The sequence below is a fragment of the Stegostoma tigrinum genome, chromosome 1 (genome assembly GCF_030684315.1).
Source record: "Stegostoma tigrinum isolate sSteTig4 chromosome 1, sSteTig4.hap1, whole genome shotgun sequence".
Classification (NCBI taxonomy): Eukaryota; Metazoa; Chordata; class Chondrichthyes; order Orectolobiformes; family Stegostomatidae; genus Stegostoma; species Stegostoma tigrinum.
In genome coordinates this window covers 54,320,408-54,339,776 of record NC_081354.1, presented here as the reverse complement: position 1 = coordinate 54,339,776, position 19,369 = coordinate 54,320,408, and the positions used below count along the sequence as shown (strand labels likewise).

The following is a 19,369-nucleotide window of genomic DNA, read 5'->3' as shown; positions in this document are numbered from 1 at the left end:
ATTTGATCTGTTTCATTTATTATTAGACTTCTGTTTGTCATTTTGAAGCAAACATATTTACTGCTTGCTTTATTAATTTGTCTGATGAGAGAACACGACAAAAACTGCAGTCTAGCAGGTTTTCAATGTAACATTTAATGTAAAACATCCATTAAAATTGAACTAAGCCCTCATCCATATCCAAATCTGACTTAGCAGATCAGCAAGATATTTAAGATTGAAGTTATCTTTGTTAGAGAAAATTGGTTTGGGATCTGTTGCTAGGAGGAAAGTTGAAAATTATGGAATTTTTTAATAATTATGGGCAAAAGTCTTTAAATACAGCAATTACAGGATTGAACATAAATATATCTGAAAAGATTATAAATCTTTTAGTTAAAGCACATCCACATTAAATATTAGTCTAGTCAGAGCCTTGACAAAATGAGCGTATAATTGTGATTCATAATAAAAAGGATACATGCACGTCTTTTTATTTATTAAAATATTAACACATTTCATTGTAATCCAAGTACGTTAGAAATAATTAGTTTGGACTCAGTCTTGGAGAATGAACTCCACTGGAGCTGGTATGGCATTGAAAGTTCCTTTCTGTGCATAGAAGTAAAGAAAATACTGCATTCAGATGCTACTAATGGGCATTTGACAACAATTGAACAAGATTATCAATATGAATGCTCCTCTGAGGGTTTTTAAAATGGAGGCAAGTTTAAACTTGATGTACTTCATTACATATTTAGTGTATTAAGCCTCAACACTCATTTTTTCAAAAGATCATAACCCGGGTGGTGGAAAGAACTGATTATGTAGTCCTTGCAAACGGCAAAACACCTAGATGGTGAAAAACTGGTTGAAAACAGTAAAAGATAATTGTCACCTCATTTCAGAGAGGTGAATTTTAAAGAGGAAAATCTCCTGGGCCTGAATTCAAAACAGGAAGATGAACAGCAATGAAACAGTGAATTTTACATTCTCAACTAATCAGTCATACCTACATGCAACTACGCTACTTTCCTTTGTTTCAATTCCATGTATTTTGACAGACCCAAGAAACAGCGTTTATCTCCAGTGTCTATAGTTTTAATCTTCAGCTCTGTGGTATCAATTCTAATTGGTAATGCTCAGATTCAATAAAAAGCAATAACATCTCTCTAGAACTAAATTATACAGAACAGTAAATACTTAATCCTGCTGAATGGCACAAAATTTCATCCAATCGTTCTCCTAATCCAAAAGACCACTTTTCTAAAGGCAACACTGGTTTACTTTTTCACAAAAATTAAAATTAGCCATCTAGTCTTTTCTACTCCATTTTGAAGATTAAATTGCTCATCATACTTTGTTTTTCTAGAAACCCATAAAATCATTCATCTTCCTCAGCACCTGACCTCAGGTCATGCCAAGTGCACCTGCATTTAAAATGTGACAATACCCAATTTGATGAATGCAGAGATAAAAACCAGAAAACATCCACACTTTAAAAGTGACAATGTATTTTAAAAAATGCAAACAAAAAGTTTGCTTTCAAGTGTGCAACTGCACCCAGCTTTGCAAGCTTCTTGCATCCACTCCCACATTTCTGTGGCAGACACATTCAATAGTAAAGAATGAGTTTGTATATTCTCACTCCTCTATTCCTTCAGCTGCAAGCTGCCACTCACTCCACTTCTGGTGGATATTGCCACTAATCATCTTCATTTTTGTGCACTTCCACGCTCTTACTGTGCATGTTATTCAGTTTAAGTCAGGTTGCAACGTCCAGTGTGTAAGAAGCAATGGACATGGAGCTGCAAAAGCTCCTTTCGGCCCGAACTGTTGACTTTCCTGCTCAAGATGCTGTCTGACAGGCTGTGATTTTCCAGCTCCATATTTATTGACTCTCTAGCTTCCAGCATTTGCAGTCCTTACTGTCTCCCAGCCTCGAAGAATGTCGTGCACTCTTGGAATTGACAATGATTAACCTCCTAGACAACAAAATCTTTTAGGGGGGAAAACCTGAGGAATACTTTCAAAAGTGCTTCAACATCAGAGAGAGTAAGAACTGCAGATGCTGGAGTCAGGACACTCCGTTCTTCAGAAATCTTTATCCTTTACTGCAAGAAAACAGTCCCGACACGACACGTCAACTTACGTGCTCCTCTGATGCTGCCTGGCCTACTGTGTTCCAGCTCCACAGTGTTTCAGCATCAATTTCGTTAAAACACTTTCATCTATTAGTTATATAATGAAGTGGGGATGACAGAACTAACGGAGTAGACAAGGCTGCTTGCTTTTGTTTCTGTGAACATCTCACCTCCAACATACGTACCCATAGCTCCTCGTCAATATCACGCGACTTACAACCAGATTCTGACTGTCATCTTAACTGCACATTCAATTTTGTCACATACATTCTTATCATAACTGCTCACTCTGGTTATGCGTCACGCTAACTTAAAGAGAAATGCGTTACAGCGATAATGGGAACTACAGATGCTGGAGAATCCAAGATAATAAAGTGTGAAGCTGGATGAACACAGCAGGCCCAGCAGCATCTCAGGAGCACAAAATTTTGTGCTCCGAGATGCTGCTTGGCCTGCTGCGTTCACACTTCATTATCTTACGTTACAGCGACCTAGGTTGACTATCACAGCTTAGCGACGACAAATGCCATTATCTCTGAACATTTAAAACCTGTTTTCCGCATTTACTTGTACAGTCCACTTCTTTCCAGACAGTGAATGCCACTGGGTTTGTGTTGCCCGAGAAATTGTGGCAAGTCGCTATGAGCGCATTTTCCAGATCGGACACACTCCAGCAGCCGACTTTTCGCGGGTGTGGGGAGGGGAAAAGGAGAAGAAGAAACTCAAGGGTCACCAGTGTCCTCAGATGGAGCGTGCTGTTTTGCTAAAAAGGGGCTCCCTCCCCAGGTACCGGGGTGGGAGGAGAAGGTGGTCAAGCGCAGCCCTAGAAAATGATTCCGATTCCCAGACTGACTACCTTTGACCCTGGACAGCGACAGGAGAAGCGGGACGATATCGAGCTGTCCCGAGCCCTAATCAGAGACCACCGGGCAGGGGGAAAGAAGGCCTGACGTCCCGGTCCCGGTCCGCTCCCAGTACCTGGCTCCTGGTTCGCTGCCATGGGCTCGGTGCCGCTCCGTGAAGTGTCGTCTGTCTGTCTCCTTCCTCTTATCTTATTTTCCCGCTTTCCCTTTTCCTCTGTCTCTCACCTTCTACTTGACTCTTTCTTTACTCCCCTCCCCAACCCCCGTGTTTACTTCCTTCTCCGAGCTCTTTTGTCTCTCTTTGTTTATCTCTTTCCCTTTCTCTCGCTCGCCTTCAATCCGGGTCTTTGTCTCTCCCTGAGCATGCGCTTCCTGGAAGCCAATGAAGCCCCGCCTCCTGCTCCACGGTGGTGAGTGGCCCGCACGGCTGTCGATCACCCTGGTGTTCTGCAGGTGTGATCGAGTCCGGAGGTAGTTCGTGCTGCAGCTGTCCCAGCTCGCGCTGAGTCTCTTGTTCTGGAAAGGGCAGCACCTTGGGCACGTTCACTTGCCCTTTGACCATAGACAAGCTGCAACTTGACATTGTCTCGGTGCTGTTGTCTGCACAAATATAGACGACCACCTTCAGTACGTTTCTTTTTAAAAACTTGCATTATTCTGTTGTTTTTAATGCCTTGAAATTTTGAGGTATTGGCCTGCTTGTTTGAAACAGTTTTCAACAGCAGAGTAAAACTGTGAGCTGCCCGTGTTTGTGGGCATTCTTGCAATCCACGCAGAGAACAATAACATGAATTTCCAGTAAACAATCCAAAGGTCACACCTTGATATAATTTAGCACCCTAAGGCACTTCAGAGTCAGATTGTAGAGCACCGTTCGACACCCAATCGCATAAGGAGACTCTAATTTGGCTACAGGTGTACGTATTTAAGGAACCTAATAGAAAAGGAAAGTGGTTTAGAAAATGTGCACAAGGTCTTTGATAATTGGAGGTTTGACCATCAATAATACAACAATTCAAACTGGGAACACTCAGAAGGACAGAATTGGAAGAATGTAAATATCTCAGATGGTTTGGGGGCAGAGTTCCTGGATAAGTTATAGAAGTAGTGTGGGATAAAGGCCGTAAAGGGATTTGAAAGTAAAATGTGAGAATTTTAAAGTTAAAGCATTGCTTTTATCAGGAGTCAGTATAGGTTAATAAGGATTATGGGTGAACAGGATTTGGTATGAGTAAAGACACTGACAGTAAAGGTCTAGATTCTTCAGTTTTATGACAAGTCCGACATGGGAGGCTAGCAAGGAGTCAATTTTAGAGGTAATGCTGAATGCAGGTCATGTTTTACACAGAAAATGGCCAGAGGCAATGTAAAACAGTCTGGAGCAGGTATCTATAAAAAGAAACTCCCAACCCATAGAATACAGTGCAGTGATGAATAGTCATCGTCTTCAAGTGCAGGCTTTGACTGGTACTATTCAGGACATGGGTGTCAGGATGAATAGAGCAGTATCTGATAAGTGTTTAGGTCTCAGTTTCAAAACTTTGTTTTCCTGATTATCATTAACAATTAATGTCCTGTTTCCGTTTCCATCCCCATTTGCTTGGAGCTGATTTTCTGGAATGCAAAGATAAATGGCTGGATACTCATAAGTGGATTTAAAAAGTTGTGAAGATGATTAGATATTTTAAGCAGTAAGGCCAATAGAGACAATAAAAGCAGAATTACAAAAATTCAAGGTGATCTGTAATTTCCCTGGTTTTTCCTCGTCACCATTCTTAAATGATAGCACCATATTAACCACCCTCCAGCAGCTCATCCATGGCTGTCAGTGATACAGATATCTCAGCAAGGGGCTTACCAATCTATTTCCTGGCTTCCTACAATACTCTGGATCATATCCTGGGAATTCATCTACCTTTATGCACCTTAAGACCCCCAGCATCTCCTCTTCTGTAATATGGACACTTTACAACATCACCATTTATTTCCCCTAGTTCCCTAACTTCCATATCCTCCTCCATAATAAATACTGATGTGAAATATTTATTTAGTATCTCACCTGTCATTCATGGTTCCACACATAGACAGCCCCCTTGATTTTTAAGGGGCCCTATTCTCTCCCTAATGACTCTTTTGTCCTTAATATGCTATAGAATCTCTTTGGATTCTACTTAAACCTACTTGCTAAAGCTATCTCATGTTCTGTTTTTGCTCTCTTGATTTTCCTCAAGTGTGCCCTTACATTCCTCTAGGGATTCATCCAGCTATATATACACCCAACACGTGCCTCCTTCTTCTTAGCCAGAGCCTCAACTTTTGTCATTCAGTATTACCCACATCCTCCAGCATTGTCTTCAGGAACACACTCTCTCATTTTTGAAGACCTCCCATTTTCCAACTGTTCCTTTGCCTGTAAACAGCCTCCCCTGACCAACTTTTGAAGGTTCCCACCTAATACAGCCAAAATTGGCCTTTCTCCAATTTAGAACCTTAACTTTTAGACCAGGTCTATCCTTTTCCATAACTATTTTAAAATGAACAGAATTATGATCACTTGCTCCAAAGTGCTCACCCACTAAAATCTCAGTCACTAACCTGGTCTTATTTCTTAAGAGCAGGTCAAGTTTTATTCTTTCTCTGGTTGGTACATCCACAAAATTTTCTTGAACACACTTAAATTCCTCTCCATCCAACCGTTAATACTGTAGCAGCTCCAGTCTATATTTGGAAGATTAAAATCCCCTACCATTACAAACCTATTATGCTTTCAGATATCTAAGATCTCATTGCATATTTGTTTCTCAATTTTCCACTCACTATTAGGTTCCTAAAGTACAATCCCAATAAAGTGATCATTTCTTCTTTATTTCTCAGTTCCACCAATATAACTTCACTGGATATTCTCCCAGGAATATCTTCCACAAGTACTACCTTAATATTATCCTTAACTAAAAATGTCAGTCTCCCTCCTTTATGTCCTTCTTGTAGCATCTATACCCTGAATATTAACCTGCCAGTCCTGCCCCTCCCTAAGCCACCGTAATAACTATGCTATCCCAGTCTCAATTTCCAAACCATGTCCTAAGTTTATCTGCCTTACTTGTCAGGCTCTAGGATTGAAATAAATGCAGTTTAATTGATCAGTCTTACTTCATTTTCTTTCATGCTCTTGCCTGCCTTGACTATTTAACTTGCTCATTTATCTGTTGTATCAGCCTTAAACATATCTCACTATCTCTTGGGGCTTCAGCGCCTTCCCCTTACTAGTGTAAAGCCTCCCAAGTAGCACCAGCAAATCTCCCCACTAGGATATTAGACTCTTTCAATTCAGGTGCAACTCATCTTTACTATATAGGTCAATTTTAACCCAGAAATGACCCCAATGGTCTGTACAATCTGACAGGATTTACTAAACACTCTTCCTGCAGACATGGTCTCCAGGAACATTGAAATGCTCCCTGATGTCTCATATCCAAAAAGGAAGAACACATAACTGTACAGAAGACCATCACTGCCCCTTTAGCACTAGCACAATCTTACAGGTCAAAACACTGTTCTGGGATAAGTTAATGCTTAAATTTCATTTTAAAATTCAATCAAGACACTGATCTCAGTAAAACATTAAAAAACCTCACCCTACTCACTATTATAGATGTACAAGAAAAGGTTTAAGATTTAGATGTTTTACAAGCTTTAAAATCAAACACAGCTTTTTCAGGCTCTGAAATCATCACTGATCTCCCCAGCTGCCATGTGCAATTCAGATATCGGGACTCCCAAGATCAGCTGTGAAATTGCTCTGTTTTTATTTCCATTCTCTCCAGAGACATTTGCAATTTCACAGCCAGTCTGCTGTGAAAGTGCACAGCTTGATATTTGCTTATTGATCTCTAGAGCCCTTTGGAATTCAATAGGTGTTACAATATAGGTTATTCATTCAAGATAGATGAATAGTGAAGTCGTGAATATTCTGCAGCTGAATCTAATGAAAGTTCATTTGGATTAAAGGTTTGTAAATTAGACTCATGTCAAAAAGAATTGTGCCAATGTTTTAAACTAGACAAAATGTAGCAGAGAGACACAAGAATGAAGAGCCATAATTACCCAATCAGAATACATTAAAAGCTCTATTGACCATTGCGTTGTGAGAAATTCAAGATATAACACATTCAATTTGCTTATTTTTGCAAATGCAATCAACATATAAGTCAGTTTCCTAACCGCTTATTAGTTAGTTCCCTAAAAATGTTGTGATATTAATGGGGTTTGATTTTCAGTTTCCGGCTTTTTGCGTTGACTTTTGAACTTTTGAAGGTTTTCCTGCATTTGTGTTCTTTTGAATCAAATGTTCCCCTTTCTACTTTCTGTGTTATCATCTATTTAGATTATACTCCATGTCTTTGACACATTTCTTCTCATGGTGTTTAATTACATAATTTTTGGAAACAATGAGGTATTTTTGAAGATCAGTATTGTGTTGTAGAAAGATAACAACGAATTTGCATTAGTAAAGTCCCCCAAACAACAATTAAGTAAAAATCTATTTTTTTGGTGGTATTATCTAGGGAATAATTGTCAGCCAAGGGACCAGTAGAACTCAACCTGCTCTTTCTTGAATATCATTAGGGTTTTATCCATAAAGACACTTGCAATCTATACGATAGAATTTCTGTCCCTGTCAAGAACCGATCCAGCTCTCCTTGGAGACAAGTAGATAGTCAGCACCTACCAAACTAACTGGCAATAGACCTAGAGGTCCAGTACTCACTGGTAAAGACTGCCTTCAGAACACTGAGGAGGGGTCAGTGGACTCTAACTTAACTCTGCTTTCTCTCCACAGATGCTATCAGACCTGTTGAGGTTCTCTAGCAAATTTTGTTTTTGTCTACTGTCAACCATCCCATTTATCAACATTTTGGCTTTCATTGAACTCTCTAGAGGGAAAACTAAATTATTCTCCAGCAACAGAGTTTGAGTAGCCCGTATAGCCCTGATTATGTTATCAACTTAGATATTTCATCTGAAGAAAAATGAATTATTTTCCCTTATGGCATAACCCTTCATATAGTTTACTTTTAGGACTCATTCCTATGAACTCCAATAAGTCACATGGGTTTCCCTTTCAACTTCCAGCATTCTTAGTAAATGTATCTCATCTTGTTACAATGATGTCACCCGTAGTTTGCAGGAACTTGGCTTCTGAGTTTCACTTTCACCCTCAGTACCCTTCCTTTCTGATCTGAGGAGGCGACCTTGGGGAATTTCCAGCTATACATACTTTACCTGGATACTTGCCTTCCTTTGACTCTCATTTTCAATTCCATTCAAACTCATGACATGTAAGGTGCTGAGTTTTTAAATTCCTTTATAATAGTTGTCTCGCTAAGAACTTCATACATGGTTTCAGCTTCTAATACTCATATCCATCTGTCAAAATGCTTAACCTTTTCAAATTAAAAGTGGGTTTGCCAGGCTGCTTTGTAAGTTCTGGAACCTTTACATGAGCATTTGGAATTGTGTCTCCCTTTCCTCCTCCTCTATCTCGTCTTCATTTTTGTCATGTGCTCAAACTGCTTTACCATAACCCCATACTATCTGATTCTGATGTGCGACAACCACATTACCTGGCCTGTCTCTTATTTCTACTAAAGCCGAGTGCTGTGCTAGCATCTCGGTTGGTTCTGCTTCTAACTCTTCCCTGGGTCTTCCTCCTCAGTTTTTGATCTGCCTTCCCTCTGCCTGATGAAGACTGCTCTCTGGGACTACGCAACATGAACTGCAATACGGTCAGTTTGAAGCAAACTCCCTAAAAAGAACTCCCCTCTGCGCCTGAGCACTTACTGTTATCTTACTTTTCCAGGGGTGGGTAACTTACACTGTGTCAATCAGTTGTCTCAACCCTTTCAGCCAATGGCCATGGAACAACCTTTTATGTCATTGGATGACCATTATCCCCTTGATTCCTTAATTTGAGGGCTAGTTTCCCATTTTGTAAGAATAAATACCTGTTATTTTCGCCAACAGCACACTTATATTTGCATGTGTTTGGCAGCAGATAAACTGTAGGTGCTCATTCAATGGGCATTGTGACCAACATATTTCTTGTAATTCTTTCCTGTTGTTTGCTCATACTGGAATTTTAGAAAGCCAATTACTGCTAAAATAGATGTGAAATGAAATCTCATGTCACACAGTAAATACCAAGAAAACTCCATTTTTAAGGGACCCCACTATCCAACAGATTGAGAGTAACGTGTTCAGTATTGATCACCCTATTTAAAGAAGGATGATAATTCATTGGAAACCATTCATAGAACATTTACCAGACTAATACCAGACTGGATGGTTGTCTTAGAAAGAAAAATTGAACAGGCTAGGATTGTAGACAACAAAGTGTGGGGCTGGATGAACACAGCAGGCCAAGCAGCACCTTAGGAGCACAAAAGTTGACGTTTCAGGCCGAGACCCTTCATCAGAAAAGGGGGATGGGGAGAGGATTCTGAAATAAATAGGGAGAGAGGGGGAGGCGGACTGAAGATAGATAGAGGAGAAGATAGGTGCAGAGGAGAGTATGGGTGGGGAGGTAAGGAGGGGATAGGTCAGTCCGGGGAGGACGGACAGGTCAAGGGGGGAGATGAGTTTAGTAGGTAGGAAATGGAGGTGCGGCTTGAGGTGGGAGGAGGGGATAGGTGAGAGGAAAAACAGGTTAGGCAGGCGGGGACGAGCTGGGCTGGTTTTGGGATGCATTGGGGGGAGGGGAGATTTTGCAGCTGGTGAAATCCACATTGATACCATTGGGCTGCAGAGTTCCCAAGCAGAACATGAGTTGCTGTTCCTGCAACCTACGGGTGGCATCATTATGGCACTGCAGGAGGCCCAAATGGACATGTTGTCTAAGGAATGGGAGGGGGAGTTGAAATGGTTCACGACTGGGAGGCGCAGTTGTTTACTGCGAACCAAGTGTAGGTGTTCTGCCTACTGTTTGGCTCAAAAATCACACCATGACCTGATCTGTTCTCTTCGGGCATTTTCTCCTTCTCCTCCTTACTCTCACTTCTGTTTCATAATTCTCATTTTCAGCTCGCATCGGAGGGAGATAGAAAATTTCATCAATGAGAGGACTTCACCATTTCCCAAAAGTCAGAGAATGAGGGACAGAACTAGCCAACTGTCCAAGATTCAGTAAGATCTGATTGTGTCCTTAATTCCATTTTCCCACTTGTCCAAAAAGCCTAGATATTTTGTAGATCAAGAATGTGTCTAACTCAGGCTTAACTGTATTTAAATGAGCCAGCCTCCACTGCTGTCTGCGAAAGAAAATTCTAAAAATGCATGACTGTACAAGAGAAAAATTTCTCCTAATCTCTGAATTAAGTGGAACAATCTTTAATTTTTAATCTGTTGCTTCTAGTTCTGGAGTCCTTGCCTTACAAGGAACTAGCTACCTCCATCTTAAAAATATTCAACGTATTGTCTACACTGCTTTGTGAGGCAGAAAGTTTCAAAGTCACACAGTCCTCTGAGAGATCCCACGCTTTAAGTCCATGAAGCCCAGAAGCGTTCATGGCCTACTTAAACATATGCTGATATAAGCATTAAAGCCCTTGAAGGCTAGGCTCTTATGTCAGTTCAAAGTTCACCCCAAACAGGTGGGAGCATGCTACAGATGGAGTAGGCAATATGTTTTATGCTATTTATCTTTATCTTAAGCTTATTCTTGATTCAACCTAGTGATCTTTCATGCAACAATCTCTTTGATTTCTTTGGCGAACGTTCTTCTCTCCATCTGGTGACTTTTCACCTTCTTTAGCTTTTTTAACACTGGAAATATTGAAAACATAATACTGACAATTACTTGGAAAATAATTGACGAAATGATGTTTGGATGTCATTTAACATGTCTTTATTAATTGGAAAGAAGTTTCAAAGCAATAGGTCAAATCCACCTCCGATTCCAAATCATTTCTGTTTACTTGGTTCCTGATAACACAGGATTATTGGTGGTATTTGTATTTCAACATTGGAAGTTATCGTGTTATAATTTGTAAACCTTTCTAATGAAAATGTGAGTTACATTATACGCATTTTCTGCAGTAGATTTATTTCTTGGTGCGAATGAAGAAAATGTTGATCATTCAGATATTGTATTTACTAATAAGAGCTCGACCAACATGACTGCTAATCCACTCAAAGTAATGAGACACTTTTGTATAGACACCAGGATGTCCATATTTTCCACATTCTTCACCCCAGCTAACTAAACCCCACACGTAGGCTTCATTTCTTTCATCAGTACAGACTAATGGACCCCCGGAATCACCTTTGCATGCATCGACTGTTCCATCCATTTTTCCTGCCCAAGGAAAGAAGAATGTTAGATAGAGATCTTCAAGTTTGAAAGAATCCTTGATATGGCTTCAAATTCGCCTTCATTTTAAATAATGATAAAAGTAGCTGAAATCTTTTTTAGTGCTGAAATTAGGAATGTCTCTACGTTCAATAACTTTAAGAATTGCAGGAGGAATTTGATACAGAATTAAACATTACCACTGCTAATTCATGCATTCAGTGTTAAGTTGAAAAAAATTGGGAAAAGTATAAGTGCAAGGGAAGTCGACTGTGCCAGCCAGATGGTCTCCTTCTGTTCTGTATACTTCCGTGGTCTTGAAATTGTGCAGGATTTCTCATGGTTTTTCACAATGATTTCAGTTATACTGGACCTCAGTTCTTCGCTAGAGATTTCCTCTACTTTCCCATTGGGCTTAGGTAGAAGTTCATATAGGATTATAGGATCCACCATACATATCAAACATAATTAAAAGGTCCCAAATGCATTTTCAGAGTTTAGGTTTAAAACAAAAAATAGGATTTACTTCCAAAAATTCTGATAGCACATACAAAGTTCCTGGCCTTAGATGGAAGATTCATAGAGCATGAAGTAGACAAACAACCACAAATCTCTTCCATCATTCAATCATATCATATGTGATCTATATTTATACTGTCCATGGGCAATTTTGCACCATATCCTTTAAATCACTTAGTGAACTCAAATTTATTCTCAGTGTTAATCATTTCAATTGCCTCAAACAAAACCAAACTTTTAGTTGTGTGAAAAAGTGCTTCCTGATTTCACAGCTAAAAGACCTCTGTCTAATTTTAAAATTGTGCCCTCTTTGTTATAAATATCCTGACCAGAAACAAACATTTATATTAATTTACCTTATCAAACATGCTTCCTGCCCTGGTCTCCTACCCTCCTACTTTTCAGGTAAACTTGTTCGAAGGCACGGAGTCCATTCATCTTGGGGGAAATAAAAGGCGTTGGCATTGAAATAAAGGTGAAATATTGAGGATGATGGAAATCTCAAATAATGGCTGGAAGTGCTGGTGAAACTCAGCAGGTCTGGCAACATCGGTGGAAAGAGAAAGAAAGTTAACATTTCAAATCCAGTATAACTTTTCAGAACTAGAGTTCCAAAGAAGTCATACTGGACCTGACACAGCAACTTTATTTTTCTCTTCATATGCTGCCTGACCTGCAGTATTTCTTTAGCAAGCTCTACTTTCTACTACTATCATGTAGAAGAGTCAGGCTGCAAATGTGTTCCACTACACTGCTTCCCTGGTAAGTCTCATCAGGCCCAATAAGGAATACGATAATTGTTTAATTTTGCAGTGTCAACCTACATGATAGAAGTTGAAGAGATGGGAGCATGTGGGCCTGGGAGGGGAGTGGGGTGGTGCCAACAAATCATAAAAGATCAGTAACCAAATCAATTGACAGTCAATGAGAGGAAGATGCAAAGTAGCTGTACGAGCATTCGCCTGTCTAGAGGAGGGGATAACTGAGCCAATAGCATTTCGCTCAGTCAGGACTGTGTGGGAACTGTTGATTTGTACACAATGACTGCTAAGATTGATGATTCAAAACAAAATTCTGACATATGCACTCTGTTATGTTAGAACAGCAGCTGCTAGCACAAAGCTCATTGCATTTTTTGGCCTTATCTTCTGGGAGTGAAGAATTGGCAGAGAGAAATACTGACCTAATGCCAGGACCCTTAGCAAGACAGCCATCCATTAGAAATTCAGCTGCACCAAGAATCATAGGTCCAAGTAAAATTATTAATGGGAATGCAGATCAAGAGTGGACTCTAGGTGCCACACAACACACAGCCAGAATCGTAGGTACTGAAAATGGGGAAAAATATCCCCAAATAAAAAGTAAATTTAGCTGTCAGTTTAAGAGCAATTAGACAATGAGGAAGGTAGCAATGAAGAGACAGATAGATGAGGCTAGAGAATCAAACTTATACAAAGGTATGGAAATAAGGTATGGAAGGTAACCCCTCCAAAAATATACAACAGGTGGCTGGGCCAATGCTAGAATCCATGTTTCACTTTATATAACGTCAGAGATGGCTACTCAGCAAAACAGCCTGGGAGCAAACAGCTTCATAAAACCCAATCCCGTGGAATACGGTATAGTGATGAATAGTCATCATCTTCAAATGCAGATCTTGACCAGCAGCATTCAAGACATGGGTGTCAGGATAAATAGGACAATATCTGATAAGTAATTGGGTCTCCAGGCATCAGTTCAAGTATTTGTTTTCCTGATGATCATTAACAACGAACATCCTGATTCCATATCTGGTTTTCTACAGAAGATTCTATATTTTAAGTAATACAGTCAATCACATGACACCAGGACATAGTGCAACAGATTTATTTGAAAATACAACCTTTTGGAACACAGCCCTTTCATTGGGTGAAGTGAGAAAGAAGCACGCAGAACACAGAATTCATAATTAAAAGATCAAAGCATCACCCAACTGATGTGGATGTATTAAACAAATCTAAGATGCTGTTAAATCTTTAAGCAGTTAGAAGGTTTTAATCGATTTATATGTATATGTAAATCCCAAAATTCCTTTCAAGTCACTGTCCTGAGAGAACTAAAGGTTTCGTTAGTGCAACAAAGAGGTGACATTTTAGGTCAGACATTGCATGTTAGGTGTCAGAAAGCAAGAACTGCAGATGCTAGAGTCAGACATAACGCAACATGGAGCTGGGGGAACACAGGAGGCCAGGCAGCATTAGAGAAGTAGGAAAGTTGACGTTTCAGGTCAGGACCCTTCTTCAGAAAGTTGAAATGTCAATGTCAATGAAACGTCAACTTTTCTGCTCCCCAATGCTTCCTGGTCCGCTGTGTTCCTCTAGCTCCACACTGTGTTAACTATGTTAGGTGTGAGGCCTTGTTTAGAATATCTATGTGTTTTGGTTTTGGAGTCAGACTGGTTTTATTTCCAAAATAGGAATTTATAAAACACCACATTGACTGACTGTCTATAAATTGTGTGCTCTTTGAACAAAATAGAATGTATCTGCAAATATAAATTCACCCTATAGATTCCTGTGTGTGTGTGTGCATGTGTGTGTATGAGGAAGAGAGAGTGTATGTTTTGGGGGGGAGAGAGAGAGTGTGTTTGTGTATGTATGAGAAAGGATCGGTGTCTGTGTGTGTCTCTCACACACATGCCCTCACACAAATCCTCTCATACACACACTGTCTCTCCCTCACATACAGACACACACACACACACACTCTCTCTCTCTCTGTCTCCCACACACACACACTCTCTCTCCCACACACATTTACACACACATTCTCTCTCTCTCTCCCACACACACACTCTCCCACATACATACCTGCCGTCTCACACGAATGTACACACACAATCTCCCTCTCAATTTCTATTTCTTTCTCTCTCTCCTCTCTCTCCTCTCTCTCTTCCACCCCCAACCACACACACTGTCTCTTGCTCACTCACACACACGCACATGAATGTGAATGGGGTGAATTTATATTTGCAGATACATTCTATTTTGTACAAAAAGCACACAATTTATAGACAGTCAGTCAATGTGGTGTTTTATAAATTCCTATTTTGGAAATAAAACCAGTCTGACTCCAAAACCAAAACATGTAGAGATTCTAAACAAGGCCTCACACCTAACATAGTTAACACAGTGTGGAGCTAGAGGAACATAGCAGGCCAGGAAGCATCAGGGGAGCAGAAAAGTTGACGTTTCATTGACATTGACATTTCAACTTTCTGAGGAAGGGTCCCAAACTGAAACGTCAACTTTTCTACTCCTCTAATGCTGCCTGGCCTGCTGTGTTCCCCCAGCTCTATGCTGCGTTATCTCTGACTCCAGGATCTGCAGTTCTTGCTTTCTGACACCTAACATGCAATGTCTGACCTAAAATGTCACCTCTTCTTTACACTAATAAACCTTTAGTTCTCTAAGGACAGTGACTTGAAAGGAATTTTGGGATTTACATATACATTTGAATCAATTAAATCCTTCTAACTGATTAAAGATATAACAGCATCTTAGGTTTGTTTAATACAACCTCATCAGTAGTGTAGTCCTTTGACCTTTTTACTTATAAATTCTGTGTCTGATACTACCTCTCTTACTAACACCTGAAGGAGTGAAGCTCCGAAAGCTTGTGTTTTCAAACAATCCTGTTGCACTATAACCTGGTGTCATGTGATTTATGACTTATTCCTATTATTACTGATGAAGATGAGACCACTGTGTATGGGATTATAAAAGACGAGGCATCGATCTCCGGTACTGCCCAGAAAGGACAGGGAACAACTAATCAAAGTCATTCTGATTTATTCTAATCTAAGATGGAGGATGACATGTAACAATTTATGAAAGTGAAACGATAACTAATGTTCAAATTTATTAAAGATCACTTTGATAATTCAGGAGTGGTGAGTAAATCTCATATTAATATCTTGTCAGCAAACCAGAGCCCATATGCAATCTCAGTGAAGAGATTGTCTGCATTCAGTCAGTAATGGATTCCAATATGATTGTGATTCAAGATCTGTTTTTTCTGTTGTTTTTGGTGGGGGCCCTCAAGAGAACATGTTAATTATAACTGCAACACCTGTGTTAATTAGCTGTACCACGTACCCTGAACCCTATGCAGCGGCAAACAAGGATTGTAGAGAATTCTTCACAGAACACCCTAAACACACTTCGCCTCCTTCCCTTTCATTCTCTGAGATTGGAAGACCTCTTGGACGAACAGTGCTGTGCAGCATGTAATAACACATCAGTCTTTAACACCCCTGACAGTCTGTTCTGTAGTGCTCACGGATATCAACCCACTTTAACCCTGTTAATGTGCCATTATCAACAAGATGGACTGAATCTTCAAAGACCCACCTCAATATTTGTTGCTGTATGATGAAATGTCATGATATGGTGGACTTCCTGACACTGTGACAGCTTCCAGGAATTTAAGCACCAACCAGAATTAACCAAAACACTTATGCTGTCTGCAAAAATGACCTTGAGCTTCCAGTTGCCTGCCACTTCAACATACCACCGTGTTCCCACTCTCTGATGAAGGGTCTAGGCCCGAAACGTCAGCTTTTGTGCTCCTGAGATGCTGCTTGGCCTGCTGTGTTCATCCAGCCTCACATTTTATTATCTTGGAATTCTCCAGCATCTGCAGTTCCCATTTTCTCTGATACTATTTTAACCTCACTGCGAAGCCTCTTCCAGGGATGCCTAACCTGAAGAAGTTACCCTCCTCCCTCCGGACCAACCTCAGGGAATCTCTCTCCCATTGCAACTTTCTTTCACAGGCCTGCTGCAGTGTTCCAGTGAGCCTCAGCACAAGCTTTATAAAACGTCTCATTTTCCACTTAGGTACCCTGCAGACTCTCGGAATCAACATAAAGTTCAATAATTTTACAGGCTGATTCCATTCTTTCATGTTTTCACTAACCCACACCCAGTCCAGTTATGACATGGGTTGCTTTCAGTACATTTTCACCCATTTTCTCCTACTCTTAATTCTTATCACTTATTCAGCTTTTCTTCCATCCTGGCCTACTATCTGTAATCTACTTGTTTACTTCCCCCTTTCATAACTCTTTCTGGATTCCATCTCCACCTATTTGCTCACCTTCCCTAGATCCTCAACCTCATCTTCAGCATAAATATCACATTTCCCAGGCTGCTAACAGTTCTGATAGTCACCAGATTGGACATGTTAACTGTATACTCCCTACAGATGCTTCCAGATCCACTGAGTTTTGCCAGGAATTTCTGTTTCTGGACCAGAATTAATTGCTGGTTACGGTCCAAAGTTTTAATTCATGCAGAGACTGGAATTCCTTCCTGTCCCTCCAATTGATTTTATTTTAACGAAGAAAAGGCATGCGTGCATGGATACAAGCTTACGTTTTTAAAATTGCTCTAAAGTAGTAGACGTGTAAGAGCCTGATAAGCTTACGTCCACAGAGAAAATACATGGACTGCTCCTACAGATGAGAAATCTGATACTTTCTTGCTGATATATCAATGCAATGTCAATTGCTAAATGCTCCAAAAGGCAGCCTACAACAACCATTGAGAAGAGAATTTGGAATTTGAAGGGGAGGTTGGCGTCTAGGGTGGGGAATGGGGTTGCTAAGTACTACTGAACTTGAAGTGGAGGTGTATCTCAGGATTAGACCAACACGTGGTCTAACATGGGAATTGTTTCAAGTGTTAAGTATAACTTATGCAGCAAACACTGCTGGAAAAGGACTCTGTTCATCTCTGTGGGCTGAACGTGTTGGAGGTGATGAAAATATTCCCTACTGGCCTGTGGAAGCGACGCGTTGTCTCTTTTCAGTGAGGCCTGCCACATCTTATTCATCTAAGGCCCTCGACAGGCCCTGCCCCTGGGATCAAAGACTCTATCAGCAAATGTTCCTCTGTTCAAAAACAACCAGCCTGACTGACAGCTTGAATGGCAATGCCACCCAGGAGGCAGTCACTGCTGCTGCCAGTCCAATACTCACCCTTTTCCACATTCCAGGCCAAACGTGTATGATAGCAGTCAGGAGCATTGAGAGTATTAGCAGCGATGACAGGTTGTGGCTCTCAGTAGCAGTGCTGGGCTGCTCAATCAGGCATAGAAACATTTTTAGCAAGAGGGGATCTCCCTTGTCATGTTCTGCATTCACTCCCCACATGACTACCCAGCTCCTATTCATCACTCTTTTTCATCGCAATGGAGGGGAGATGAAGCTTTTAAGTTGACCTTTAATTGCTTGCTTAAGGGAGTCAATTGACAACAGGCCATTTGTGGGCCTTTTCTGCCATGAACCTAATCAGGGTGGAGGCAGCCAGGCAGCAGGGGTCCCCACTGGGGCTGTGCTTGGTCAAATCCTCCCTGCAGCCAAACATGGCATGAAGAGGGCATAAGATTCTGCCCATTTGTAAGTAAAGTGCTGGTGTGGGTGAGATTCTTAATGTGCTTTGGTGATGGTCATGTAAACTCTGCATTTGGCCTCCTCATTCACATGGATATTTTTAGCCATGTTATGATACATTTCTGCAGCGTGAGATTTGAAATCCGGTTTCCTGGCTAGCAGGTAGGATGCTACCACTGCCCCACAAAAGCCCACACTTTCATCATCTTGCACAAACAGAGAGCGACTGTTTATGGAAAATTCCTTTCTATCTCTATGGAATGTGAAGAGGTAAAATTGGAGTCTAAAACTTAAGACGAAAAAATTAATGGAACACTTAATTTTTGATGAAGCACGAACAAAAGACATAGTTATTCAGCAGAATATTATAGCTATTCAAAGCTCCCAGTAAGTATATCATGAAAACAAGATGAAGGGTCTAGGCCTGAAACTTCAGCTTTCCTGTTCCTAAGATGCAGCTTGGCCCACTGTGTTCATCCAGCTCTACACCTTGTTATCTCCATATATTGTTCGTTACCTAGCTATATTAAATGCCTCCCTCATATTGCTTTCCTTAACAATTAGGTTGTATTTTAACGGGAGGGGGAGGGTGGGTGGACTGCTTATTGTGACCACTACACTCCCAGATGATCATTGGTTGCCATGCCAGAGCGAAGCCCTCCCCAACCATCTACAATCAGGATACACTGTTGGGAGACTGAGTAAGGCAAGAGTGGGACCTCTTGCCTTCAGTGGCAGGAAGTCCAACTCTCAAGAACTGCTGATTAATGTTTAGTCAGCAACTCTGGAAGTCCCAGCAGCACCAGAATTCCCTAATGAATACTTCCAGGGGAGCAAGCTAGTTCTTGAAGTTGAGAAGATGAACACCTGAGTCGGCTAATTCAGGCCTTATTGAGCAGAGAGTAATTGAACGTCCTTAAAAGGTGGGTGTAAGAGGTTGGGACTGCTGATTGGGCAAGCTGCAAGGAACAAATGGGGCTAAAGTTGGGGGAGGCTGGGTGCCCTCAACGTACATAGATACCACTTTTTGCCTTTCATCAACTTGGGCTCAAGAAACAGGCAAGGTGATAGTCTAGGCATC

At 40.7% G+C, this 19,369-nt stretch overlaps 2 protein-coding genes across 5 annotated transcripts in view; both read right to left on the bottom strand.

The window, feature by feature from the left end:
• The window catches only part of LOC125455351 (caspase-6-like), a 41,011-nt gene extending 37,656 nt beyond the window's left edge, over positions 1–3,355 (bottom strand). For both annotated transcript variants that reach the window (XM_048537145.2, XM_048537154.2), the window contains exon 1: positions 3,102–3,355. In XM_048537145.2, the coding sequence (XP_048393102.1) occupies positions 3,102–3,123 (22 nt within the window). In that variant the 5' untranslated portion in view covers positions 3,124–3,355. The remainder of the gene's footprint in view (positions 1–3,101) is intronic.
• Positions 3,356–10,872: 7,517 nt separating this feature from the next.
• cfi (complement factor I) overlaps positions 10,873–19,369 on the bottom strand; it is a 62,332-nt gene continuing 53,835 nt past the window's right edge. For all 3 annotated transcript variants that reach the window (XM_048527930.2, XM_048528020.2, XM_048528107.2), the window contains one exon: positions 10,873–11,339. In XM_048527930.2, the coding sequence (XP_048383887.2) occupies positions 11,122–11,339 (218 nt within the window). In that variant the 3' untranslated portion in view covers positions 10,873–11,121. The remainder of the gene's footprint in view (positions 11,340–19,369) is intronic.